General features: G+C 47.1%; 1 protein-coding gene, 1 long non-coding RNA gene and 1 pseudogene across 2 annotated transcripts; all 3 read right to left on the bottom strand.

Annotated features, from left to right (window-relative positions):
- Positions 1-6,567: 6,567 nt before the first annotated feature.
- Positions 6,568-6,686, bottom strand: LOC120600521 (uncharacterized; annotated as a pseudogene).
- Positions 6,687-8,828: 2,142 nt separating this feature from the next.
- On the bottom strand, positions 8,829-10,243 carry LOC120600354 (alpha-N-acetylgalactosaminide alpha-2,6-sialyltransferase 1-like). The gene is made up of 3 exons (XM_039859871.1): positions 10,091-10,243; positions 9,149-9,317; positions 8,829-8,993 (listed from the first exon to the last, which is right to left on the bottom strand). Exons 1-3 carry the CDS (start codon positions 10,241-10,243, stop codon positions 8,872-8,874), a joined length of 444 nt encoding a protein of 147 aa, XP_039715805.1. The 3' UTR covers positions 8,829-8,871.
- Positions 10,244-22,154: 11,911 nt separating this feature from the next.
- Positions 22,155-27,181, bottom strand: LOC120600067 (uncharacterized). Its single transcript, XR_005652082.1, has 2 exons — positions 26,921-27,181; positions 22,155-23,576 (listed from the first exon to the last, which is right to left on the bottom strand). It is a non-coding gene; the product is annotated as an uncharacterized LOC120600067 (long non-coding RNA).
- Between the last annotated feature and the right edge of the window lie 308 nt (positions 27,182-27,489).

Genomic DNA, 27,489 nt, shown 5'->3' with positions numbered 1-27,489 from the left:
ACCCTCTGTCGGGAATGAAGTCAGTTCCTTTGGGAAGAGATTAGGACCTGTTTTTATAGTCTGCTTTTGTCCTTAGGCAAAATCTCAGAGCTGGAACTCTGGAGCTGCCGTGAGGACAATGGTGTGCTTCTATCCGAGTGACGTCCCAGTTTAGGAGTCGAGCTCGCGCTGGATGGAGGTGGTACCCTGGGATCTTCTTGGTTTACCTCTCCTAGCATGGAACCAACACCTTTATAAACCAGAGCAGGGATGACTAAGGCCCCAGTGTCTTCAGTGACATCATGCCAAGGAAAGCTACTGTTCCGTGATTGAGGACTGGGGCCCAGGAAGAAGGCCGCCGACAGGCAGCTGAGGGGAGGGAGCCCTGTGGTCTTGGCTGTACCAGTCTCCAGCGGGGCTTTTTCTCAATGAGCTGAGATGGGGAGAGAGGAAGCAGTTTGGGCTCAAATACCAGACTCTTACCAAATTTTGGGAGATTTCCTTGAATAGATGTTTCTTCCTTTGCAGTTTACCTTTAGGGCCATTTCCAGGCTCTTTAAATGGCCTTCCTTTCGTAGTCATCCAGTTTCTGTGCAGTCCTCATGCTGTCATCCAGACATCCGCCTTCTGCAGTGGCTTTGCCGTCACTGTTGGTTGTCTTAAAATGCTATTGTTTGAATCAGGGAAATTTGAATACGAACTGGATATTTGGTGAATCTAAAGACTTGTTAACTTTTTTAGGTGTGATGATAGGATGCAGGCGATTTGCTTAAAATAATCAGGTCTGGTCCATAAGTGGGGAGGGGTGGGAGGGCTACAGATGAGACAAGATGGGCAATGAGTTTATCATTATTATATGATATTAATATTATATCAATTATTATTTATATGAGCAGCCAATAGCAGTGCATTACACTGTTCTGTTTGCTTTCGTATATGTTTAAAATTTCCCATAACAAAAAGTTAAAGTTATTTTTGTGTCTACATGTGAAATATACCTCATTAGATTTTTTTAGAAATCTAAGGTCATCATTAAGTTGAATTAAAATCTCGAAAAGCATAAAAACACACTTTTCACTTGTGATGTGGATTATGCTCTTACACAACCGAGAGATGAAAACTTTAAGTATCCTGTGTTCTGAAACAATCTTGTGTAAGCATCTTGGTAAAAGTATATTTTTACTAAAATCAGTTTATTTCTCGGTATCCGAAATGGCATGCATATCAAGCGAGTTCCTAATCAAAATGTATTAGATGTTGTAATTATGTGTCACGAGCTGGTGTTTTCATTTCCATCAAAACCATTTTTAGATGATTAATTATTTCGTGAAAAAAAAGCCATGATGAAAATTGTTCCAGTTGTATTTCGAGAATTTATAAAGTGACAAATTTATGCACTGAATTGAAGCTGAGTAGAAACTGAGCTTGCAAAAGGAAAATACAGTTGATGACTAAAGTTTGAATATCAGCTGGGTTGTTCTGGATCAGTCGAAATACGGATTAGCACTTGTGATTCAAACAATTAGATCCTAATGCTTTTCAAGATTGAAAAGGTTTCTTTTCTAATATTTTTTCTATAGATCTATTATTGGGAAGTTTTTTTGCAATCTCTTGAGAATGTCAGTTACTTTAAAAAAGAGTTATTTGTTAGAAATGAGTAACTCCTTTTGACAGTAGATAATTTGTCTACTTATATCATGGTGTAATTGATAAAATTTTGCACAATTATAATTGGTCTTGGCGACAATAGGAAACAAAAATGTTAAAATGGTTTTTATCATTAATCTCAATTGTGCTGCCACAATATTGTATTTATTTTAACCCATTAACTATTTTAAAATAAATGATAGCGATTTAAAATTTTTCTACGATGCTTAAAACTGTTCATAGAAACTTTTCTGCTGTTTGTTTTTTAGTTCGGAATCCACATTGAACCCATCTTCTTTCTTGGTTCTAAATATTTTTCAAATCTGTGTCCATCTCCCTGCTCCTGCTGCATACAGGTGGCCCGTATATCCTTGAGTAATGCTGTCTTCTAATTCTACCTCCCTGCCTCTCCTCTTGGGACCTTTAACTCAGCTTGCTGTCAATGTGATTTGTATAAAGTGGAGACCTGACCATATCTCTCTTCTGCTTGAAAAATTTCTCTGGGTTCTCTACGTCACCGAGTAATTTCTCAAGCGTGAGGACACGTATACAGGAAAGCCCGTTCTCCAGTTTGAGAAATACTGTGTTAGAAGTTCAAGCGTGACAGTCTAGGATATTGCTAAATAATTATAAATACAGGTGGGCACTGAACCCAAATGATGATACTTGGTTATAAGGGTCCAGATGACGAAACATTCCTCATGGGTTTCTGGACGAGGGTGACAGACTGAACACATGCAACTAATTATGTTCCCTCCTGAAACCCCACTAAGATGCTAATAAAAAGGATTTTTAAAAGTATATCAGGTCAGGAAGGAGAGGATTGGCGACCACAGCAACCCAATTCCAGAAATTGAAAGCAGACGCATAAGAGGTAGCATCTCAAGATAGCCGAATGCTAAACTTTAACTGGAGAACCAAGAACCAAACCAATTTATATTGCAGAAAATTCGAAAGGGTTTGGAATATTTGGCGTTTTGGAAACAGGCTGATGGGGTGAATTATAAAGACGGGTAGAAATCTATTTAAGATGATTTCCTTCCACACGCTCTTCAGCCACTTGACCACCCCTCCCAACCCTGGCAAAAGATCAGAATGTTTTCCTGCTGGAAAGTTCAATCGAACCTTGGTTTGGAGAACACCAGGTGGTCTTGGCGGTGTGGCGTGTTAACGAAGGGATGCATGATAAGGGAATGAATGGATGCTGAATGCCTTCTGCGAGGAGGGCCAGTGAGATAAATGGGTAGGAAATAGGAGAAAAAAGTTAAGAAAAATTACAGGGTAAATGTGGGAGGCCCAATGCCCAAATAATAGAAGTTCTGGACAGAGAGAGAGAGAGAGAAATGGAAAGCTACAAATCACCAATGAAAATAATCCCACAACATTTCCCAGCACTGAAGGCCACGAGTCTTCAGAATGAAGAGGCCCAGGATGCCCAGAGAAGAGTGACCAGATTCCAGAGAGAGAAAAGCAGGGCATGTGGAACAGGTCAGGAGTGGCTTTGGGTTTCTCGAAGGCGAAAGAAGAGGCTGGAGAGCAATGGGGCGATGTCTTGAAAAAGGCGAAGGGAAATCAGCTCCCATCTAGAATCAATACCCAGCTGACCTCGCAATGCAATGGAAGAACAGGCGTTTTCAGCGTTAACGGCTTTAAAAGTGTTCCTCTTCCACTCCCTTCCAGAAGGAAGCTACCAGAGGTCTCGCTCCACCAAAACGAGAGTGTGAACTAGGACGAAGACACCGAGTAAAGAAAAGAGACTTACACAGGAAGGAGTTGCCAGGGCGACAGTAGACAGGGCAGCAGACACATGGGGCAGGTAAGGACAACCAGGCGGGGCTGCAGGAGGTCAGACACGTGGGGAGAGATTTCTTCCTCAAAATGATGAAATCCTGGTGTGAATCGACAGCTCGAATGGATAGTTAGGCAACTGGCAGAAATCTGACATAAAATGACTGATAACTATGTGGAAAGTAAAGCAAACCTCACAACATAGCGAGTTAACTCCATGGCCCAGCTGTGGCTAGCAGCTACAGAACCGTAATAATAGGAACTAAACAAAATTACTATATGATTAGGCTGGGAGGTAGGAAACGTGCATGTGTGTGGTGGGACAGCAGCGGGGGCAGCTGAATCCGATGTCACAACTGCACATACCTGCCCCATCTCCCATCCGCTCCGCCTGGGTCCTCTGCGGGACCCCCTGGGCTGCACTTTCTCCTGGAGCACGTAATCAGGCACCTCTCCTCTTCGCTGCTGTACCCTGGTGGGAGTCCCTCCCTCCTCCCCCGCCTCTGCACCAAAGCAAATCAAGTCCTTACCTGCTTCCTCCCCCATGAACCCCACAGTGGAGCCCCACCTGCTGGCCTCCCTGGCTGCTGTGTTACTTCAGAGAGGGGACTGGGGTGAGAGGGAGGCAGCGCCAGCTCCCGCCTCCCTCCCGAATCCCTGATTAGACAAAGGAGGAGGGACAGATGGCAAGGAAGGAGATCCTTCCAGATGCGGCTGAGCAGACCTATGAAAGGTGGAAGCGTAGATGCTGGAGAGGGTGGGTTGCCAAGCCCACATGTCGGCTTCACTGTCGTTGGCTGTGTGGGCTGGGACAAATTCTTCAAACTCCATGTCTCAGTTTCCCCATCTGGAACATGCAGATGATAGAGCACCAGCTTCATAAATCGCTCTGCTCGCTCCACGTTCTGGAAAGGCAGGAAGCACTATGTAAACACTGGCTGTTATGGCCCTGTGCGGCCTAAGTGATGTGTTGGGGACAGACACTGGACCATGAGAAAGACCAGGACCTTTTTGGTTGAAACACTGTATCTGCTCACACTGCCAGTCATTGTACAGTGCGATAGCAACGCTACCCCGTGTCACCAGACGCGTTGCTGGTGGAGATGGCTGCAAGTCCTCCCATCCTTGAATGCATATACTCCTCTCGACAAGAGGTCCAGTCTGTTTCCCCACCTTTGGCTCCGGACTGGCCTTGTGACTTTCTTTGGCCAACTGACCTCAAGTGGCTTTGTAGCTTCTGCTTGTGTGTCCTAGGAACCCTCTGCCACCATGTTCAAGAGCTCCGTCTAGCCTCGGGGGATGAGACACTGCCTGGAGGAGAACCGAGGTGCCCAGCTGAGAGCTGGTGTGAACTACCAGACGGAAGGGTGAGGCCACCTTGGACCATTCGGCCCTGGATGTCTGCAGCTGCATGGGTGACCCCAGGCCAGAGCGGAGGGAAGCTGATCCCAGCCCTGACTGCTGGTCCATAAAATCTCAAGCAAATACATGGTCGTTTTTTTTTCAGCCTGCAGATTGTGGAAGACCCGGAAGGTACCTTCACAGGTAGCCGTGACACCTGCTGCCTGGGCTTCAACAGAGGGCCCGTGGGGGGCTGTTTCTCCACCCCTCGCTCACAGATGTGGAAATCGTTATTTCCTACATCACTTCTCAGATCCTAGATGCCTGGCCTGGTTGCTGAGGAAATACAAGGCTCTAAGCAGGCCAAAAAGAATGGCTCATTTAGGATTGCACATCCAGAGGGAGGAAAATCGGACTGAACACCCCACTGTCACCCACTGATGGAGAAAGAGAGAAGGACCAGAAGGGAACTCAGCCAGCGCTAAGACTCCTTTCAAGGTTATAGATAACATGCTAACGCAGTTAGGTTCATTTGGTTCTCTTTGTCTTCCATTTGAGGGTGTTTTCCCCTCCTCCTGGTTGATTTTATTTCAAGTATATAAGGAACAAAGGCAAAACCATGCAAAAAAGTACACTCAGAGAAGTGACACGCCCCCCCCTTCAGCCCTTCCGCCTTGTTCCTGGTCACCCCCTGAAGGTGACTAATCCCACTGGTTTTAGGTATCTTTTCCTCATGCTTCTTTTCTGCAGAAATAAGCAGATATATGCATACTTCCTTATTTTTCTTCTTTCCTACATAAAAAGGTATAAATACCCTAAAATCTCTTTTGTCTTAGTTTTTGGTTGTTTTTGAGTCTCACTTTTTTTTTTGAACTTGCTATATCTTAGTAACCGCCCCTGTCAGCTCATGTTTTCCATCCCGTCGTGGGACCATTCTTCGCATTTACATCTCTTATGTGTAAGAATCGTAAGTTCCCAATATCTTGCATCTTCAGACCCCACCACAGTGAACAACCTTGTGTGTATTTATTTTTGTATCATTGGAGATAAATTCCTAGAGAATTTTATTTTTGTATCATTGGAGATACAAATAAATTATATTTATTTTTATTTTATTTTTGTATCATTGGAGATACAAATAAATTATATTTATTTTTGTATCGTTGGAGATAAATTCCTTCGGGGTAAATTCCTAGAGAAGGGATTTTTTTTTTGGTCGAGTGGTAAACACATACATAGTTTTGTTTGAGCCTGTCGAAGTCCGCTCCCCAGGAGCTGCACCCATTTGCAGTCCCACGGCTGCCGTAGAAGACCCCATTTCTCGACAGCCACAACACAATGGTCGTCAAGCTTCTTAATTTTTGCCAATCAGATGGGTGAAACATACTATCTCAGAGTAATTTCAATTTGTATTTCTCTTGTTACCAGTCAACTTGAACATTTTTGCTTGTGGTTAAGGGCCACGTTTATATCTTTTTTTGAAGGCATTGTCGCTGTTTGTGCTTTGTGCCCATTTTTTCTATTGGGTTTTTCGTCTTATTTCCTTCCATTACTGAGCCTTTCATATATTAGAGATATTAACTCTTAATCCATGATCTACATGGCAAACTTTTTTTTTTTTCAGTTTTTAGATTTATCTTGGGCCTTGTGATTTTCTGCCAGACAAAATTTTACCATTTTTATGTAGTCGGATTTATCCATCCTTTTTTATTTTATTTTTATTATTATTTTTTTAGGCAAGGCAACCCTTGGTTGACCTCACAGATTGCAAGGACCTTGTCAGTTTACAATCCCTTATTTTTTTATTTTTTACGCCTACGGCATCTGGTCTTCCTAGGTGGTCTCCCATCCAAGTACTAACCAGGCTCGACCCTGCTTAGCTTCCGAGATCAGACGAGATCAGGCTCGTTCAGGGTGGCATGGCCATAGACAAGATTCATCAATCCTTTTATTGCCTCTGGATTTTGAGTCATATTTAGAAAACTTTTCCCTACACCCTAGTCTTAGTATTCCTACCATTTCGTTTTTTGCACCTAGATCTCTGAACCATCTGGAGTTCGTGCCTGCGTGTGGTGTGAGTCACAGCTCCAGTCTGATCTCTTTCCAGGTGGCCAGCTGCCTGTCTGGGCACCGTTAGTCACAAAGTCGATTTTGACCCAATGATTTCTGAACGAACCTCAGTAGATCTCTCGACTTTCTTTTCCATTCCTCTGGTTTTCTGTCTATCATGTGGCAGAATTCATGCTCTTATAAGAGACTTTATGGTATGTGTTAATATTTTGTAGAGCTAGGTCTCCCTCATAGCCTTTTTTTTCCCCCAGATTTTCCTAACTATTCTTCCATGTTTATTCTTCCATCTGAATTTTATTATCCATTCAGGATCTAGAAAAATATTTTGCTATTTCCATTGGAATCTCATTAAATTTGTAAATTTACTTGAGGGAAAACCGACGGATTTATTACAAATCAAAAGATGACTCTCCAATCTACCTGAAATCTCCTGAAAGACAAATTTACTATCAGTAGAAGACCTCCAAATCTGCCTCCTCAAGTTTAAACTCAGGCTACCCAAATATAAAGCCCAATCCTCACTTATTTGGGTCTAAAGTGGAATAAACTGTTGGGTTAGCTTACTTTGGAGGTTTCTGTCAAAAGAATTAGAAAAGAAACATCAGTTAGAGGCATAAGAATTGGAAAGGAATTCACGTGCAGATGATGCGATAGCAGATGATAGAATCTACTATGTGTTATTGATATAGTAAGGTAGCAGGATATAAAATTAACATGCAGAAATCGGTAGCCTTCATAAATATAAACAATGACCAGGGAGGGGATGTAATGTAAAGAAAAGCCATTTACAGTAGCAACAAAGAAGATAAAATACTCAGCAATAAATTTACCAAGAAATGTTCAAAATCTGTATGAGGCAGACATTAAACCACTCCTGAAAGACACAAAGGTAGATTTGGACAAATAGAGAATCGTCTTTTGTTCTCGGAAAGGATGATTCGGTGTTAATAATAAATTTGCCAGTTCTTCCCAAGTAAATGTATAAATTTAATGCAATTCCAGTAGAAATACCAAAACATTTTTTTCTAGATCCCAGACGGATGCCCAAATCCATTTGATAGAATAAACAAGTAAAAAGAGCTGGGAAGACATGAAAAAGAAAAGCGGGTGCCGAGATGCCACCCCCTGCTGCCCTGAGCTGGTACTGCACCCTTTCTGATCAGAGCAAATCGGTCCTGTGGGTATGAATTAGCTTTTGAGCATTGTCTAAAAGGAAGCTGGCTGCTTCTACTTTTTTGTTTGCCTTTTAGGCCCTCACTGAGGGCCCACATTCTGTTTAGCATCTTTAGAGTTCTTCTGGGCTTCAGAGTCCAAACCCTGGAGCTAGAGCTCAAAGATGTAAGATGAACCGAAATATCTTTGGTTGAGCCCAAATTCTCATCGTGGGGTTTGAGAAAATGCACATTGACGGGAGAAGAGAAGAATGAAAAGGGAAGCAAAGCTAGTTCCTTGTTATGTCAGGCATTTTACAGACAGCAATTTTTTTAAATCCTCGTGAAATGGGTTAAAAGTCATGTCGCAGACTGGGAAACAGTAGCCTAAGGAAATGTTAAGGGATTTTTTTTTTAAAGGGTGAAATAACGACTCTCATGCAACTATAAAATGCACATTATGTCAAAGGTTTTATTTAACTCATTCATTAATGAAGGAACTAATAAGATGCAGACGCCGGTCAAGTGGAACCCTTAGTACAGACGCGCACGCTCGGGGCCATTGGGGACGCTAAGGCGAGTCTGCGGACAGGCACAAAACGGGTCACTGCATCTTTGCCGCACAAAGTTTATTTGTGTCTCCATGGACAAGAACCACCTCTATTGCTATCAGTTTTTTGTCACCCAGACGGTGTCTTATAGCTCAAAGACAAGGAGAGGTGAAGACCTTTCTAGAATAAAACAACCCCTGGAGGTGTCCTTTAGACTCTTGAGCGTCGGCTCCCTCAGAAGAGCCTGTCTCTGCAGGAGAGTGGCCGGGGGGCGGCTGGGCGAGGGCCAGCTCACCGGAACACGTAGTCATGGCTGTCTGTCTCGTGGCCCACGCCCGAGTTGTTCAGGATGCTCCCATTGCCCAGCATGGCGCAGCTGATGCTCCGGGGGCCCCAGCAGGGAGGCTGGCCAGGAGCAGCTGCTGCTGGGGCCCTGGAGGGAAGCGAGTCACCACCTTCTGCACCACTGGAACAAGGGGGTCTCCATTCAGAGCCCTGGGAGGGCCAGGGGTCCCGCCCATCCTTTCTCCCGGGGCTGGTGGTCCTCAGCGAAGAGGTGAGAGGCAGCCACCCTCCGCCACGGCCGAGGGCACAGCCAGGCTCCCCAGGACCTCGACTCACAGGAGTGATTGAGCTCCATGAAGCCAAAGGGAGGCACGAAGTGCTGCAGGCGGCTCCACTCGCTCTGGCCGAAGCATCTAGAGTCCAGGAAGAGGGTGAGGTTGGGCAGAAAGAGATTCTGGAGCCAGAGGGATTTGGAGGCTCTCACCTTCACAGAGTTGGGGCATTTCTATGTGCAGGGGGGCGGGTCAAGCAGAGAGAGGCCGAGGCAGGGGGTGGCCACGGCCCCGGGGCTGAACTGGGGGCCGGGCAGACAGCAGGCCTCAAAGTGTCGGCCTCTGCCACCTCGTCCAGCCCATCCCCAGGCCACCGTGGCCCTGAAGGTTCCCAGAAAAGGGGCAGTTCCTGGCCCTCAAGGCAAACGCTCCTTTGCAGTTGTGGGAGAAACAGAACAGCCTGCCACGTCTGTGTCCCCGTGTGCTGTCGCGGGCGTGGTTGCAGCTGTGAGTGTAATCGTGCACACTTTGAATGCTGCCCTCCTGTGCGTGTGGGCCCAGGCTGCTTTTGGCGATGTCAGAGAGAGAAACTGTGAGGATGTCTCTGCAGGAGGACAAGGCAGTCCCAGGCACCAGGGCCGAGCCCCAGGTGGGGTATCTTTGTCCATCAGTCTCTGCCCCCTCCACACCCGCTGCCTTGCCAGAAGATGGGGCTTCCGGTGTTAAACCCCAGAACACGTCACATCCTGTCACCCCAATTGATGAGCTTGCAGACATTCTAGGGGGTCCAGAATAGGCTCACACCTTCCCGTGCTGCCCGGGCCGGGATTCTGGGACCTGCCTTGTCCTCCCCTACTTCAGCCACTACAGGAAAGAAGGATGGGTCGGGGTGGGGACGGGGTGGGAGCGGAGCCTGGGAGGCGAAGGAGAGGGCGGGGGCGGGTGGTCTGCCAGGAGGGGCTTCGGAGCGAGGAGACACAGAGTAGGGCCAGTGGCGAAAACGCGCCATCTGCAGGTCCCCCGCGTCGAAGCTGTATTTTTCCTCAAGATCCCACCTGGGCTGGGACTCGAAGTCGGCGGCCCGCAGCCGTGGGCTCTGCGGCCGGGGCGGGGGGAGATGGTCCCACACGGGTAGGCAGGGCCAGGTAATGGTTCGCATTACACGTCAGATGGAGGAGTTTAGACTTATTGAAAATCTGTCTACTCGTCCAGGAGGAGCTATGAGAGAATTTCACATGGGAGGCTGAGGGATTCGGGGCACATAAGCCAATCCCCACCCCAGAGGGCTTTTTCTAGCCGTGGTGGAAGATAGATTTCGGGTGGCTGGTCTGACTTCTGGCATGCAAGGATTTGGGCTCCAGGGATTGGGTTCACCTTCTTTCTTTTATTTTCTGTTTTCATGTGAGGCTGTCAAAAGTATCAATTTATGTAAATCAAATTATGTAAATTAGCATGAGATGTCCCGCTGAGAACAGCCTGGAGCCTCTGCTCTGCACGTCCTTTGAGTGGACTTTGGGGCAGGGTCTCTGTGCAACACAGGTTTGGGGGGATTACTGGAGCTTTGGAAAAAAGATCCTTTCTCTCTAGCCATGACCCAGATGGATTTCGAGGCGTCTCTAAATCTTACCGGGCATCCTAGGCCTCCCTCACTCAGCTTGGTTACTCTTGTCCTGAGCTCTCTCTGTGTCCATCATTCTTCAATTCAGCCACGTATGACAGACTAACCAAGGTTACAGGAAGGGAGAGAGAGACAGCGTGAAAAGTGTGGCCAGGTGGACCGAGTGAGCATCCTAGCACTTCTGTTCACGAGCTGGTGTGACTGGGAGAAGCGGTCTTTATCTGCATGACCCTCAGGTTTTGAATCTGTAAAGTGGGCTGCTTTCGCTTCTGAGAGAAGTCCACTGTGAGCGGTAAAGCTGTGAACTCATGACAACATGAGTTCAGCTTCTGGCACGAAATACAGACTCAGCCAGATAAGTCTCATTCCTTCTCTCCCCACCGAGGGGCCTTCTTCCCGGTCATTCTTGATTTATCACGTGCGAGCTGGAGCTCTCCTTGGCCTGGTCTCTTCGACTCTTCTACTCACCGCCCCGTTTAACAGTTAATGAATTCATTCTCTTAGGCAGAAAATACTTAGCGAGCACCTCCTGTGTGCTTCGTACCAGTTACTGGGGCCTCGGCGTTGAGCTTAGCCGAGATGCGACCCTCCCCGTGCGAAGCCTAAGGTATAAAGGAGGTGACAGATGGTCGCGTAAGTAAATGTCCAGCTGTAATTAGAAGCCGTGCTGAGAAATGGACGAGCGTGAAGAGGCCACCGGAGGCGCCCTGAGCCGAGCTCTATTTCCTGTGCCAACGTTGGTGCTAAAAGCCTACATGTCATCGAATTAGTCGTGTTTTGGGGGTCGTGTTTGCTCAACGGGAATGCTGTCTCTTTCTTAAATTACAAAGTCCGAGGAGCCAGACCTGTCCCCGTGCCACGTCACACCGGTGCTTTCAAGAGACGTTCTGAGCTCCAAAAGAAATGGATTCAAACAAAAGAGGAATAGAATTTGAAATGCATACGTATAGAAGAACATCTCGTTCAGCAAATGTTTGCTAAGCGCCTACTCCGTGCCGCGTGCCGTGTGCGTCCTAGGACTGCAGCTTTGAATAGGGCCCAGACCTCGCACCCCATGGAGGACGCAGCTTCTGTTATTCAGGGCGGAGGAGAGGGAGAACTTTCACTGTTAGTGAGGTACGGGGCTGGCCCAGGCGATACCCACAGGGGGCAGATGGCTCCTGCCGGCCCTTCCTCTTCCTCGTTTGTGGCCTCCTGCAGTGTGGCCACTGCTCTTGACTGATACCATAGAACCTGCCTCCCTTGGGCCCAAGAGGCACATGCGTTCAGGTTCCTTGGCTCGAACAACTTGAAGGACGGGTGTCTCAGGCCGGAAAAGAGAGAAAGGCCGTGGGGCGTGGCCGCAGGCGACACGGAGCTGACCGGAAGGGCTAATCGCCTTCGAGCCCGTATTCTTTTTTTGTGTGTGTTTGTTTTTCATTTTTAACCAAAGGGGAAAAAAGGAAATTTAGTATAAGGATAGAAAGCACCTGGCGGAAGAAGAGTCGGAACCAGACCTTTCCTCCGGAGACGCGGCCGGTTCCTGCCTCTGCCTCCCAGGTCGCCTGCCTCCGCCCGTCCTCTCTGCCACTCAGCCCGTGCGGGCGTGGGCGATGGCCGCCCCGTGACGCCTGCTCTGGGGACTGCTGACTGTCTTTGCTTCCGACTTCTAATTGTTAGGGGAGAGGTTTGGACCCACTCGGGTCTCTTCTCCATCCCTGGCAGGGGGCTGGGTCGCACCGTGCGTGACATCCTGGGGTGCACTCTGTGCACGGGAGGGGGACAGTCTTAAGAGAAAGAGGGGACAGTCTCACGAGCTAGCAGACACCCCCGAACCTTATTCATTCTGAAAGAATGCCACTCAGTGCAGAGTGGAAAGCCAGAGTCAGTGCAAACACATTCTTTTTTTCCCCCCAAACACATTCTCGATCGATCCGCGTCACCTTTAGTTACCAGAAAGATCTGAATGCCATGAGCCTGGGCACGGGCCTCACTCCGCTCCCCTTTAAACTGAAAACCGAGCTTAAGCTCCAAGGGCAAAACAAAAGCCCAGGCGTTACCTCCATCTAGTAAACAGCTCTCCTTACTCAGCCACGACTCTTGGTGGATTCGGCCCCGCCCCCGGACCTCAAGAGGCCGACAGAAGTTTTGCTTCCCAGCTTCGAGCACCTGACCTGGCTGTGATCCTGGTGGCCTTCCGCATTCCACATCTCAGGCATGCAGCACGGACAGCTGGCCATCCGCCTGGCAGTCGCCTCGGCCCTGAGAGCTGCAGCACGAGGCGCCTCTCTCTGCATCCTGATCTAGGACTGCTGGGCCTGCAGATGCTAGGACTTACTGATGACTCGTTTACGTTTCACAGGAAGTAGCAGCAGTGACCCAGGCAGTGACAAGATTGTGTCCTTATGTTCCAGTTTAATCCCCTAGAATTAAATATGCCTATGATTGCTAGGGATGCGGGTGTTTATACAAGCATCACCTATTCTCAGGTATGGTGTTTACCGAATGCTCAAACTGCTTCTGTCTATACGCTGGGCGCCTTGCATTCACCTCGGCTAGACTCTGTGTGACCCTGAACATATACACCATGGGCTTTGCTGAGCTGGGCTGGGGGGATCTTTTATCTATTAAGAACCTCTAGTTCAGAGAGACAGTCAAATCCATCACAGATCACATTTAAGCAAAAAAAAATTTTTTTAATTTCATAATTCTGATCTATTTGGGAGGTGAAAATATAAAATATTGCACTTTTAAAAATAAATGCATCATTAGCAGGGACCACACAGCTCTAGTCGATAAATGAAACAAATCTAGTCGATAAATGAAACAAGGTCTAGTCAATAAATGAAAAGAATAATTACCTGGCACCCTCCTCTCTCTAAATTCTTAAATACACATCACCGGGGGGAACCTGGACACAAAGAAATGGCAAAAGGTTTCAAGTTCACCTGTGCCTGAAGCCATGGAGAAACTGCTGGCAAGAGAACAGGACTTCCCCAGGAACACAGTCTCGAGATAATCGAGGGGGTGTCACACAGTGAACGAGTTGTCCAAATCGAAATTTAGCAATATACCCCCAATCAAAGGTCACTAAGAAAGCCAGTAGGAGTAGAAGATTATTTCATCGGGAATAAGAAAAGAGCCCCAAAGACCCCATTAGTCCCCTAATTCATTCTGTACCGAATGCTGTTCTATGGTACAGACACTGGGAGAGGCTCTAGGCCACCCCCAAATCTTCTCCCGGGAAAAGAGAAGAGTGAAGGAAGGAATGGGGTGGGCAGCCCTCCCTGTTCTCTGCTGGAGCTGGAGGCCCTCCTGAGAAACTGTGCAGAGTCCCACAGCCTTGGTGGCATTTGTCACTTCCAGCCAGGCATTCATCATTTCTGCTTCCTGATGACACTGTTAGTGACACTGCAAGTCGAGCCAGTCTCGTGCGAGGTGAGATGAGGGGCAGCCATCTGGTGTGCTGCGGTGGTCACCTACCCATACCCAAACGACCCGAACTCCACTGGCTCTACTCAAGCATCGAACTCGGGTCTGAGAGAAAACAAACTTCTTGGCACTTGGCAAATGGGCAACAGAGAATACTTGAGGGGAAAAAAGCCTGGTAGGGTTCTAGCCCCGCCTGGCCACAAACTAGCCAGCCGTGTGATCCTGGTCGAGTCACAGAATATGTTGAGCCTCTGTTTTCTCATCCATCGAATGAGGATCTGAATACCCGTCTCACAAAACTGCTGGAAGGATTTTACAAGCCCACATATAAAAGGCGCTTTGCAAAATACCATGTTGTGCAGATGTAGGCTAGTCGGATTGGGTCAGGCGCTAATGCCATGTGACACATGGGGACAGTTAGACTCCCCATTAGCTTTCCTTGGGGTTCACGTATCCATCCAGAGATGAAAATCTAAAGGCGTGACAGGCTTCAAGGCCACGGGGGAACTATATTTCACTTACAGCAATTAATCACTTGACTGGGAAATCAAGAAAGAGCAGATAGGCACGTGACTTACATATAAGGCAGGAAGGGACCAAGAGGAAGAACAGAGAGAAGGTGAAGCTCTTGCCTTGGGAATCAGGATCCCGGAGCAGGGAGAAGACACGGGATGGCTCTGTTTTTATGGCAGCCTTGTAATACTACTCGACTTAAGAATATGAAATACATATTTGCACGTTACTTAATAAAAATAAAAAATTAAATGGAAAAACTCTGGAAACTAAATGAGCCATCTCATTGGAAATTCCGCGAGAATTTGAAAACACGATGCAACATTTATTCCGCAAATATTTACTGAGCGGTAATCATACGCCAGGCATTTAGAAGTATCCGTGAGTGATTAAAGATGGAAAAGCTATGGCCACCGATTTGGAGAAGCCCGAGAACTAGCAGGGGGACAGACGTGGATATAAATAGCTCCGATAAAGTGTCACGGGAAAATGATATTAGTTACACACGTGGCAGACTAGCTATGACCTAGGGGGACAGGTCAGTACGGAGGTGGCGCTGAAATAAGTCTTTTGCTCCTGAGTCGTTCTTCAGAAATGAACTTTTCTGATTTTTTTTTCCTCTTATAAAATCAATGCATGCTCATTACCTTTGAAACAGCAGAAAATGGACATAAGCATAATAGGTTATCAACCTGTGGTAGCAATAGCATCCCCTCAAAGAATCTGCCGCTGGCACGTGGACATCCAGACCCCTCTGCGCACAGCGGTATGTGGAAAGTGAGCGCCAATCCAAGCGTCGGTGGATGGGGACTGGCAGTGTAAGTTGTAATGCCGTCTATGGAACGTTATACGGCCACTAAAAAGATGTACCACGGGGAAGGATGCCCGTGATCTAGTGTCGATTTAAAAATTCAACATGCGGAATAATGTGGATAATGTGATATCTATCTATCATCTACCTACCTACCGACCCATTAATCCAGCTATTGTAAGGGCTTATATAACATAAGGCAAAGACACAGGTTATGGAACCAAAACCCCTGGGTTTGAATCCTGGCCTCACGACTTCCCCGCAGGGTGAACGTGGGTGATTCGCTGAAGCCCTCTGTGTCTCGGGAGACTCAGCATCATAAGAATTAGTGAGTTAATACACATAAAGCGCTTAGAATAGCGCCTGGCATGTGGTGACGTTAGAGGTGTTAGCTACAATAATAATAATTATATATACACCAAAGTACTAAGCGTGGGTAGAGATGGGGTGTAATGGAGAGACTCTCACTTCTTGCTTCACTTTTCTGTGTTTTTTTCGACGTTATGAGACCATGTATTACTTTCAAATTTTAAGAACGGTGAAACAAAATCATTCCAAAATATCGAGTCAGGAAAGAAAGGGGTCTCTCACGGCTGGGGATGTATTCATCTATAAAAAAACTGATTTAGAAGGAGTAACTTGGGGCCCAGGATTAAGCTGTCTCCCTAAGCGCGAGGACTCCCGTTTCACTGACAGACCTCTCAGGGAAAGTATGGTTTTGAAGTGAATGTTACTCACAGCATAAATCTTTTGCCGAAGGACACAGAGAATGGCATGTAAGAACTGACTTCAAAGCTGCTCATGACTCACGGTCCCAGGGGGCAATTGGTCTTGTTTTCCATCCCTGCCTTCCAGAACCCGGTCCGGTAGGTCTCAAACTCCCGCCAGGGTTTCCTCTGACCACAAGTCCCGTGGCATCCGAGACACTTTGGTGTCCCCATTCCCATCACGTCCACATCCCCCAAGCCTCCTCTTGGGTCTCCATTGCCAGTGGTTCTGGACCACGTAGATGGTCCCTGACACCCTCTCGTGGACCCAGCGGCATCTCAGGATTCTCCAGTGTTCCCTGGGCTATTGGTTTTCAATTTCCTCTAATAAATGATGACGAGCGTGGATGCGGTCAGGACCTTACCTGGTGGGCTTGGTGTCAGGCCCCTTAATAAAGGAGGGAAGGATAACGAGGAAGAAGAACAGCACGGCCAGAAGTAAGAGCCATCGAACAGCCTGGCCCAGACCAGTGAGTCTCCACAGGTAGGACCTCCTGGTGGCGGGTCAGGCCCTTGGGGAAAATTCTGCATATCCTGGGGCTTTGATGCGGACTGCAGAGAGCAAGTGCCGGGGTCCCCTGGCCCAGGAGTGCACACCCGTTATCTTCACGGGAGCCACGCTGAGTCGATCGTGTCTGCCACAGAGAGGAGGAGCCGCCTGTGCTGCCTTATGAAGGTTTGTAGGCTGACGTGGCTCGAAGGAAAAGCTCTTTTGTTTGGACAGGTTCTTCTTCCTTTCCCTTGTCTCTGGAGCCGGTTTCTGAAGATGGAAGTGCATGAGAAATGGACCCACGCTACATGGAACCTCATTTTCACCAGGTTCCAGCCCCCCGGGGGACCCCAGACAGGTGCAGGAGCTGGAAGAGCCTTACTCAGCCTCCGTGCGCACCGTGAGTTTTATAAGAAAAATACGGGGAGCCCATCAGGTTTGAAGACCCCCCCACTCCGGCCGTCTTTCCCTAAAAGACCAGTGTGCGACCGTGAGAATGTCTCAGTAGTGGAGCAGTAGTTGTCAATCTTGGGGACACGTGGGAGCCACCCGGAAGTGTTCAAACATCCGAATGCCCAGGCTGCACCCCGACCGACCAATTAAATGAGAATCTCGGGGGATAGGTGTTTTTCCAGGCACTTTTTCAGTTCCCAGGTGAGTCTGACGCATGGCCGATTTGATTACTACTGATTTATAGGTATCAGGGGTTTGTCAGAATCAGCGCAAAGAACATACACTTTGTGAATTTTCCACAGAGTTCTGTGATCTGCTACCTTCCTACTGTGACCGTGGGCAAGTGACAAACTCCCTGCCTCATCTACAGATAAAAAAAGCGAGGCGGCATCCACCTCGTAGGGTTATTATGAAGATGCCGTGGAAGGGCAGGTGCCTGCCATTCTGTCCGGCCTTGTCATCTGAAGTCATGACCGTGACAACCATGACCCACACACGTAGGGCACGCTCTGAGCCAGGCACTGTGGAATGCTTCGCCTGCACGAAGGCAGACCTCACAGCCCCTCCAGGAGCTGGGCGCCTGTCACGGACCCGATTTTACAGTTGGGAAAGTCGCCTCTGTGAGCAGGCAGCTGGCCCAAGATCACAAAGTGAGATGCTGGCTCAGAGACAAGATCCAGCCGACCCGAAGGCTGTGTTCTTACCCAAAGCACAGAAGTGCTCCTGAGAAATCATTAACTCTGCCTTAATATGGAAAACAAAACAAAAGAAAACATATATATAATGCTTGGAGTGAATGGACAACTCACAAATGACATTGAGATCAGCTGCAGGGGACAGAACATGCAGAGGAGCGGGAGGTTGCTGACATTGCTTACAGTACGTGGACCGGGGGACGTGAAACAGGGGTTTTCCAGCAGCTCTGAAGTGTGGGGAGCTGGGTCCGCTGCTCACACATGGCAGTGAATGCACAGCTTCTAATTCCAGACCCAAAGTCCTTGGCCTTCACCTAGGTAACAACAATAAATGCTTAAACAACCTTCCCAGGGAGGATGAAAAGGGTAAGAACATGCCTCTGAGCGGTGGAAAGTAATCCAGACAACCAATACAGGCTTCCTTTATCCCCCGCCGTGCGCCCTTAACTCACGCCAGACCAGGGGACAGGCTGCGAGCTAGGAAGACACCTCTCCTGATATTGGTTCTGTCTCTGAGCCTCGCCCTCACCCTCGCCCCCAGAGCACACCTAAGCCAGCAGCGCTCACAAACGGACTCATAAACATCTCCTGAACAGACCTGAGCCAAGTCATAACTCTGCCTGCACTGAGTTCGCACACACGTGGCACCAGCAGTTACCCTCTGGCCCGGTGCCTGTCTGCAATACTAGGAAGCGGGAAGGCGTTTTTCACCCACAGCACTGGTTTCACTAAACAAAGCATCTTTTTCATCTCACCTCGTGTTTGAAGAAGACACAGGCCGTGTGTTGCATCTAAGCTCCACACGGCGTGGAGATCTAGCTAAGCGGCTGAGTGCGAGCTGAGACACAGTCTGTGCCTCTTGCCACCTCAAACAAAGGTGGGTTAAACTGAGAGTTCTTGAAGCCAACTAGTGGGGACAGGATAATCCGAAGTTCCTGGTTGTCAGGTGCCAGCCCAGTGCTGCCATTGTGTGCACCTGGGCAGAAAGTGAGATCTAGATTTTAGAGGAAAAAGACTAATAGTTTTTCAAACATCATCACGATTTTTGTGTTTGGTTAGATTGACTGTCTTCTTTTTAAACTAAAGCTTCTGACTTTAGTCAGCCGTAAGATCATGACTCTCATATAGACCTGAAACGTGAAAACGTGTTAACGATATTATTCTACTCACGAGCGACATAATAACCAGGCAGATGTAATAACCGACTCCAAAGAGAAATGTCGCAGCACAAAAACTAACACAGAGGAAGGATTAGGAGATTGAATTGCAAATGGGGGCAAAACTGGTTTTTCCACAGGGAGGAAGGACATCACAGACAGGCTTTGCACGGCCATCCAAAACCTACAATTTACAGGGCTGTAAAATGGCTCAAAGGGGCTGAAACCGGTCAACCCGGGGGGCTGAAACCGGTCAACCTGGAGGGCCGTCCTCTGGGCGATGCGTACTTTTCCATGGAGACATCACCGTTTCTCTCGAATGAGGATGCCCTGGGATCAGTCCAGGACTGGAACTCTTGAAACGTGTCAGCCATCGGCTTCTCTGTCAGAAGACACGCTTGATGATTTAGAGGAGGCTGGATTAAATGGAAAGAACTCCAACTTTCCAGAAGTCGGCTCGTCAGAGGTAACCCACGGGAAACTCATTCAGTGTCCCATGGTGTGGCCTGTCTTTATATATCATATAGTTCATGCACCTAAATGTACGATTCGGTGAATTTTCGTTGTGCAATTGGATTGTGCAATGAGTTTACAGAGTATGCAACCGTCGCCATAATCCAACTTTAAAACATTCTCTTTATCCCCCCCAAAGAAACCTTGTGCCCATCATCAGGCCCCTTCCCCAGCTCGCTTCCTTCCCCGCTCAGCCGTAGGCAGCCACCAATCTGTGTTCTGTCTCTATAGATTTGCCAGTTCTGGATATTTCATGTAAATGGGGTCATAGATTACGTGGTCTCCTGTGACTGGCATGTTTTCAAGGTTCATCCATGCTGTAGCATGAATCAATACTTCATTCCTTTTTATTGATAAATAATAATATTCCATTGTGTGGATAGACTGCATTTTGTTTTTCTATTTACCCGTTTGTGGACATTTGGGTTGTCTCTGCATTTGGCTATTACATATAATGCTGCTGTGAGCATTGAAGTACAAATTTTTGTGTGAATATATGTGTTCACTTCTGTAGATACCTAGGAGTATAATTACTGAATTACAGTCAATTCTATGCTTAAATTTTTGAGGAACTGCTAAAGTACTTCTCAGAGCGGCTGCCCATTTTGCTTTCCCATCAGCAATACCTGAAGGATTAAATTTCCACATTCTCACCAAAATTTATTGTCTTTTTGTGAACTGGTATGCTGTGGTTTTGTGTTTTGCTGATGGCTAATGTTGTTGGACGTCTCTTAATATACTTATTAGCCATTGACATATCGTCTTTGAAGAGCTGTCTAGTTAAATCTTTTGACCATATTTTAGTTGGTTTATTCATCTTTTTATTATTGAGTTTTAAGAGTTCTGTATATATTCTGGATAAAAGCCCCTTATTAGATATATGATTTGCAAATATTTTCTCTCAGTTTGTGGGTTGTCTTTTCATTTTCTTGATGGTGTCTTTTTTAGCACAAACATTTAAAATTGTGATAGAGTCTTAATTTATCAATCTCATTTCTCGCATGTGCTTTTGGCGTCATCGCTTTGCCTACCCCAGGGTCATTCTCTATGGCTTTTCTGTTCTGAATTTCATTTATCTCCACTCTGATTTTTATCATTTCCTTTCTTCTACGCGATCGTTTTGTATCCTAAAATGGAAGGTTATTGTGTGTGTGTGTGTGTGTAGATAGTTCTTTTTTTAAACATAGGATTCACATTTCCCTTTAAGCATTTTGCTGCAGTCCATCATTGCTGACTTTTGTTTTCATTTATCTCAAAATCTTTTCTAATTTTCCCTTGTGACTTCTCTCATGTTTTTTTTTTTAGGAGTGTTAATTCCCACATATTTGTATATTCCCCAAATATCTCTCTACCATTATCTTTTAATTTAATTCCTTGTGTTTGGAAAGCATAGTTTGTATGATTTTAATCCTCGTAAATCTATTGAGGTTTATGGTTTAGCATATGGTCTGTTCTAAAAAATATTCCATGTGCACATAAGAAGAATGTGTATTCTGCTGTTGCTGGGTGTCTGTTAGGGGCAGTTTGAGCTGGTTTATAATCTTCTCTGTTCCTGTTGATTTTCTGCTTAATAGTTTTATCCATTATTGAAAGTGGGGCACTGAAGTTCCCAACTGTTATCGTTGAATTGTTCACCTCTCCCTTCAATCGTCAGGTTTTTTTATCGCATATATTTTGGAGGTCTGTTGAGTGCCTATGTGTATAAAATTGTTATATTTTCTTGATAGAATGACCTTTTAGTCATTATAAAATGTCCCTCTTTATCTCTAAGTGTGTATCTTGAAGCCTATTTGTCTGATATGAGTGTAGCCGCTCTAGTTCTCCTACAGTTGCCATATGCATGGTATAATATTTTCATACTTTCATTTTCAGCCAATTTGCATCTTTGAATCTACATTGACCTCCTGGGTCCTTTGTGCCACGCTGCCTTCTATGTGGCGGTAGAATATTCCATTTAAACCGAGTCTAAAAAGCAGCAGACTAATTACACACAGCTTCCTTTACGCTCGTGGCACAGAATCACTCAGAATTACACGCTAAAACACTCGGGAACTCGCTCTCTGCCTTCCAGGCCAGGGGCTAATTCTTACCTGTTGACATCAACGTGCTGACCTGAATTCAAGCACCATTTGGGTTTGTCACGGCTGCTCCCGTCTCTCTAGCCACATGTCGTTTGTTTTAGAGCACAGACCCTGTTACTGAACGGCCTGCTTCAGACACTCGACGTTAACTGGATCTTTTCTCTACATCTAAAGGAAGATTTGTTTTTGATTTTAAGTTTCAGCATGGCCTTGGCTATCAGAAATGCACAATTAGCTCCACGTGGCACATGGATGCTTTACAGTGGAGACCTTACCACCTAATTATACAACTGCCACCAAGAAAGGCAATCGTTTGCCAAACCACACCATAAGAACCTTCAGGTGTCTTTGGGAATGAAAGTCCTTTAATTCTGGGGCAGTCCCCTCCCCTTTTGGGCTGGGAAAGCGGTTTTTCTGCCAGCAAGGAGGCTCCTTCTGCCAGCAACGCAGGATACATCTCACCTGCCTCCCCATCTCTGTAATTATACCCTGCCACTATTTTGCTGTAGAACCTTGAGCAAATCTTTCATGATTATAATAATAGTTCACAAGAGCACAGACTCCGTCCTAAGCACTTACATGTACGTATTTTTTTATTTCTGAGAACAGCTCAATGAAGGTAGTTAAAATCTCCTTTTTACAGAAGTGAGTAACACAGTTAGGCATTTAGTAAGTGTGTGATAAATCAGTCGAGTAAAAACAAAACAGGTGTTAATACCAGATAAGTCATTTTTCACCCCAGACGCCGAGATGAGGTACGAACAAAGAAACACTCAGCCTAGTCCAAGGAAAGGGCATGGGGACGGAATGGGCTGAGTCCCTCTGGGCCTGCTATTTATGTGGATCGCCAAAACTTCCTCCAAGATAGAATTCCACGTTGGTTACCCGCAGTAACATGGCCATTCCACAAATCTGATTTTCCCTAGGATTATTTTCGTGTTACACTAAACTTTCTCATCCCTAGACCCTTAACAAGGACTCATGAGGCGGCAAAGGGCAAGGAAGGCTATTAAAGAGTCTCGTATTTGATATACTTGTACATCTGATAGGCCTCTAAACTCGGAGGATGTCTATGAGCGAGAAGAGACCCCTTCACACGTCCCATCTGAGCCAGGCCCAATAAAAAGTGCTGTTTCTCTAAACTCCTAAAAGATCAGCATATTTTTGCCAATAGTTGAATTTTCACTAACCTTTTTCCCAGGTTCGATTTCAACTGAGACCCTCAAATAGACCTGTATCCTGCAAATGGAAAAACTGTGCTTCCTTTAAAGCGTCTAAGTAGGGGATGGTGTACTGCCCACACCAATGGGTCACGGTGGCTGAAAGGACGAAAAGGGACACGAGCTTCGAGGAGTGGCCAAAATCCAGCTTCTTGCCACACAGGCTAAGACACTGATTGGGATGTTCCATGTTGTTCCAGAACGGTGGCTAAGATTCAAAACTGAGAACAAAAGATGCCAAGTGGCTGTGGGTGGGGATGAGAATGCCAACAGGGCCACTTGTGAAAAGGGGCCCCTGGCGCCACCTGTTTGCTGAGCTGCAGTGTCTGAAAACTTAGAAGCCAAACGTGCAGGTTCCACACGGTAGGGACGCCTCATTTCGTCCTTTGACTTCAGACTTCTCACTTCCCTGGAAGTTGTGGCCCCAGGGACGGTGAGCTGGCAGGAATCTAGGACCCAGGACTGCATGTCACTTAGGAATTTCTTTCAGAGGATTCAGCGGGATGAGAGGGAGGCTTGCTGATAGAAAGAGCAACCATTCCCCATGAGTCAGGGACCCTCTCAGCACGGCAGGACGATCTCTGCCAAGAACGGTCGCCTCCGGGGATGAGCAGATGTGCTGGACGGCCTGAGATAAAGCAAGTCTTCCGTGGTACCATGTGTTTATTGCTTAATTATCAGTGGAATTCAGTTTTATCGGTCGCCTTATGTTCTGACACTTCTTTGACAGCCTCCTGATGTCCCAGTTCTGTGTTTGCATTTCCTGTGAGCAAATCAATAATTTAGATAAGAAGAAACAAATAAACATCCCCAGCCATAAAATACAGTCTGTCATAAAAAATGAGTAGGAAAACAACTCAGGGATGATACTGGATGAGCTACACTCAAAGCCACTCCAGTGGACAAAGGCCACACATCCCCCTGATTTCCCTAGTTGGAAAAACTAGTCCACAAAGACCATCCTGAAACTGCCACTCCCCGAGATGAGGGGGTCACAGTTGGAGAGACAGGTGTTCCTCGTCCCTATCAACAGCAGCAGCAGCAGCAGAATTCAGCTCTTATTTCTAAATATCATTTCCCAATTTAAAAAAAAAAAACAGGGTTCTTTGAGAAATGGCTGATTGAGAACAGGAAATGTACAGTAATCTTCCCGCCCCTTATCTGCGGTGAGGGGTCCATGCTCCAGGAACCCCCAGTCCTTGTGTGCAGCACCCCTGGAGGGAGCAGTCCTCGGCAATACATGCAGCTGCGTGTCCCATCTTCGTCCAGCCTCTCAAGGCTCCTTGGGGCAGAGGCGGCCGCCTGGATTTCCCACCAGGGATGGAGGATTTTGTCCCCCACTGTCGGCCCCTATGAAGGAGTGGGCCCCTGCCTGTGGCAGCCGGCTTCCGACGACTGACAGACAAGGGAGTATAAAGGCCTGGTCCTCACCCGCAGGGGCTCTGAAGGGCCATCCCATCGTCAACACTTTCCCCAGCATCTGCCAGGACTTCTGCTGAGGTGGTGTGGCAGCTGGCTCTTCCCTGGGCCCAGCCCTGCCCCCTCCCGCCCTGCCCCAGGAGCTGACCCCAGGGGCTCTTCCTCATGAACCTCTGCCCATCTCCACTTCAGAGTTGGCTTCCTGGCGACCTGACCTGCCACACACCACTTTTCTCACAAGGACTGAACTGCACAGAACGTAATGTTCTTATCACAGTGCCAGGTACAAGCACAAAATAAATATTAGCTGTTAGTACACATCCAAGGCATGTCTTTTTCCCCTTGTGGTTACAGATGAAAAAGAAAATCCTCTCATGAGACCAAAGGAGGTAACTGCAGTATGTGCTCGTGTTGCTATTTTGACTGGAATGTCACAAAAACAAAGACTATAGACATCAGCTTATTGAGGCATAATTCACAGAGCACACAATTCATCTGTTTAAAGCACGCGGTTCAATGGCTTTTATGTATTCACAGTCGGTCAAACATCACTGCAATCGATTCCAGAATGCTCCCATGTTCCCCAAAATACCCTGTACTCGTTTGCAGTCTCTCTTTCCCCTTCACCCAACCCCCAGCCCGAGGCAACCACTAATCTATTTTCTGTGTCTTTAAATATGCCTACTCAGTGCATCGCATATAAATGGAATCATACACTATGTGGTCTTTTGCATCTGGCTTCTTTGCATAATGTTTCAAGGTTCATGCATGCTGTAGCATGTAAGTACTTCATTCTTTTTCATTGCTGAATAATGTTCCATTATAGGGATATGCCACATTGTATTTACCCATCCATCGGTTGGTGGACATGTGGGTTTTTTCCATCTTTTAGCTATTATGAATAATGCTGCTATCAACGTTCACGCATCACTTTTTCTGTGGATATGTTTTTTCCCAGCTTTACTGAGATATAATTGACGTATAATATTGTGGAATTCAAGGTGTACAATGCATTGATTTAATACACTTCTACACTGTGAAATGATTTCTACCACGCTGACAGCTAACACCTCCATCGTATCACATAATTATCTTTTTGTGTGTGTGTGGTGAGTATGGACATGTTTTCATTTCACTTGGGCATCCATCTACCCAGGAGTAGAATTGTTGGGTCTCATGGCAATTCTTGGTTTAGTCTTTGGAGAAACTGCCAGTTTTCCAAAGCGGCTGCACTATTTTACATTCGCATCCAGAGTGTGTGAGGATTCCAACTTCCCCACATTATCACCGACAGTTATTACTGCCTTTTTTTAATATGGCCATCCTAGTGGCTGTGAAGTGGTGTCTCATGGTGGTTTGATTTGCATTTCATTTGCATGTTGAACAGCTTTTTATGTGCTTATTGGCCACTTGTATACCTTCTTTGCAGAAATGTTATTCAGATCCATTGCTCTTTTAAAAATTGAGTTATCTTCAATTTTTTTTTTTGAGTCTTTTCTTCTTCTGTAAAAGGAATGTCACGTCCTTCACAGAGTTGTTTTAAAGATTTATGAGAGAACGCTAGCAAGGCACACAGCGCTCTGCTATAGCCTGCGTTCTGAAAAGTTAGTGAATCTTCACCTCGCCTTGCCTCAAAAGTAGAAACCAAGTCGAGTTCATTTTGCAATACATCATCCAGCACAGTGCTTTGCGTGAAGACAGGCTCAATAGATGTCTGAAAAGCATGATGCGCCAATTCACACGACTCAATATGCAAATGTGAATCCTATGTGCTTTGCCCCCTTGCTCCCATTTCTTTCAATGAATCTTTTCTCTCTGGAACAATTTTCTTAATTTTATTCCCTTGCCAGCTGCCTCCTCGCCTGAAATTTAACTTGCAATGTCATTGGAGCTGATTTCAAGAGAACTAAAGACATCACCTAACACAGTTCTGAGGTGAATATGCTCAATCTTTGAAGGAGCTAAATGACTGAGCCTGCCAGAATAACCTGTCCCCTTCGGAGGGTGCAACAAAAAGTAATTGAAGTACTTAAAGGAGAAAAATGAGATCCCGCCCACCGCCCCGCCGCCGAAAAACCCTGATTGCAGCCTGACAGTTATTGAACATAGTTCACTAACCCCCCATGACCCAGCCTGATCTGAGGCATGACCCCCTTTTTCATTTATGGAGGACCCAGGCCCCCGCTCAGGCCCAAAGAGTCGAGGTTGGTGGTACCCCGTCCCAGGACGGCAGAGCCTCCCGTGGGCTGGATCTGGGTGGCAGAATAGAAACAATTTGATCATTCGAGCCAAGTGGTGAGTCCACCTTGATTTCAGACTTAGTGGTGCTTTGGTGGACCCCAGCTTCAGGGTCTGGGGCATAACGCGACAGAGCAAGCGCGAATGAGGGAAAGTGTGACTCACTGGCCTTGCACCTTCTTAAAAATCAACCCAATACCAAAGACTCCAGGGTGAGAAAGTGAGTGCGCGCAGTTGCCCCGTCAGAAGGATCTGCTGGATTTGGCCTTAGGCGCGGGAATAACGGGAATGTGTAAAACAAGGGAGGGAAGGAGTGTTGCATTCAGCTGTAGGGCAGTGGTCTGAGACCCCAGGCCACTCTCTCATGCCCGCTAGGACGGGCCCGGGGAGTGCTGGGGGAAGAGGGTGAAGATGGTGGAATCCTGGAGTACTGGGACGACTAGAATTCACCTGCGGAGTCCAGCAGGGCGCAGAGCTCAGCGGCACTCTGGGCTTCCGTAGGGAACGACGAGTCCGCCCCAAGCAGGACGGATCGCCAGGCCGCACCCCCACGCGGCAGGGCATGTCGCTTTGGGGACGGACCTCCAGACTGGATCCGAGGAAGGGCGGCGGCCTGGGTGGGCTGGGCTCGGGCTCTAAGGCAAGACCAGGGGCGCGGACCCGGCCGTGTCACCAATCACGGGACCCGAAGCCCCAACACCCGGCAGCCTCTGCGGCCGAGGCGCGAGACGGGGACCTCGCGTGGACCGGCCGGGCCATCCCGCGCTCCTCATTGGACAAAGGCCCGTGTCAATCACTGAGAAAACGCGACTGGACGAGACCGGACATCCGGGACGTCCCATCTCGGAGCGAGGCGAGCTCGGGGGCGGGGGATAACGATGGAAGGGTGCGGTACCCAATGGAAGGCAAGAACTTCGTCTTCGCAGAAGATTGGCAGATGCTCGAACCACTGAGACGCCGCGGAGGGATACGGCCCGTGGCCAGTGATGGGTCTAACTTGCGGTTCCGTTGTGTGTCCG

Source organism: Pteropus medius, unplaced genomic scaffold, assembly GCF_902729225.1.
Source record: "Pteropus medius unplaced genomic scaffold, Ma_sr-lr_union100, whole genome shotgun sequence".
NCBI lineage: Eukaryota > Metazoa > Chordata > Mammalia > Chiroptera > Pteropodidae > Pteropus > Pteropus medius.
The sequence above is the reverse complement of the archived record's forward strand: the minus strand, read 5'-3'. Positions and strand labels throughout refer to the sequence as shown.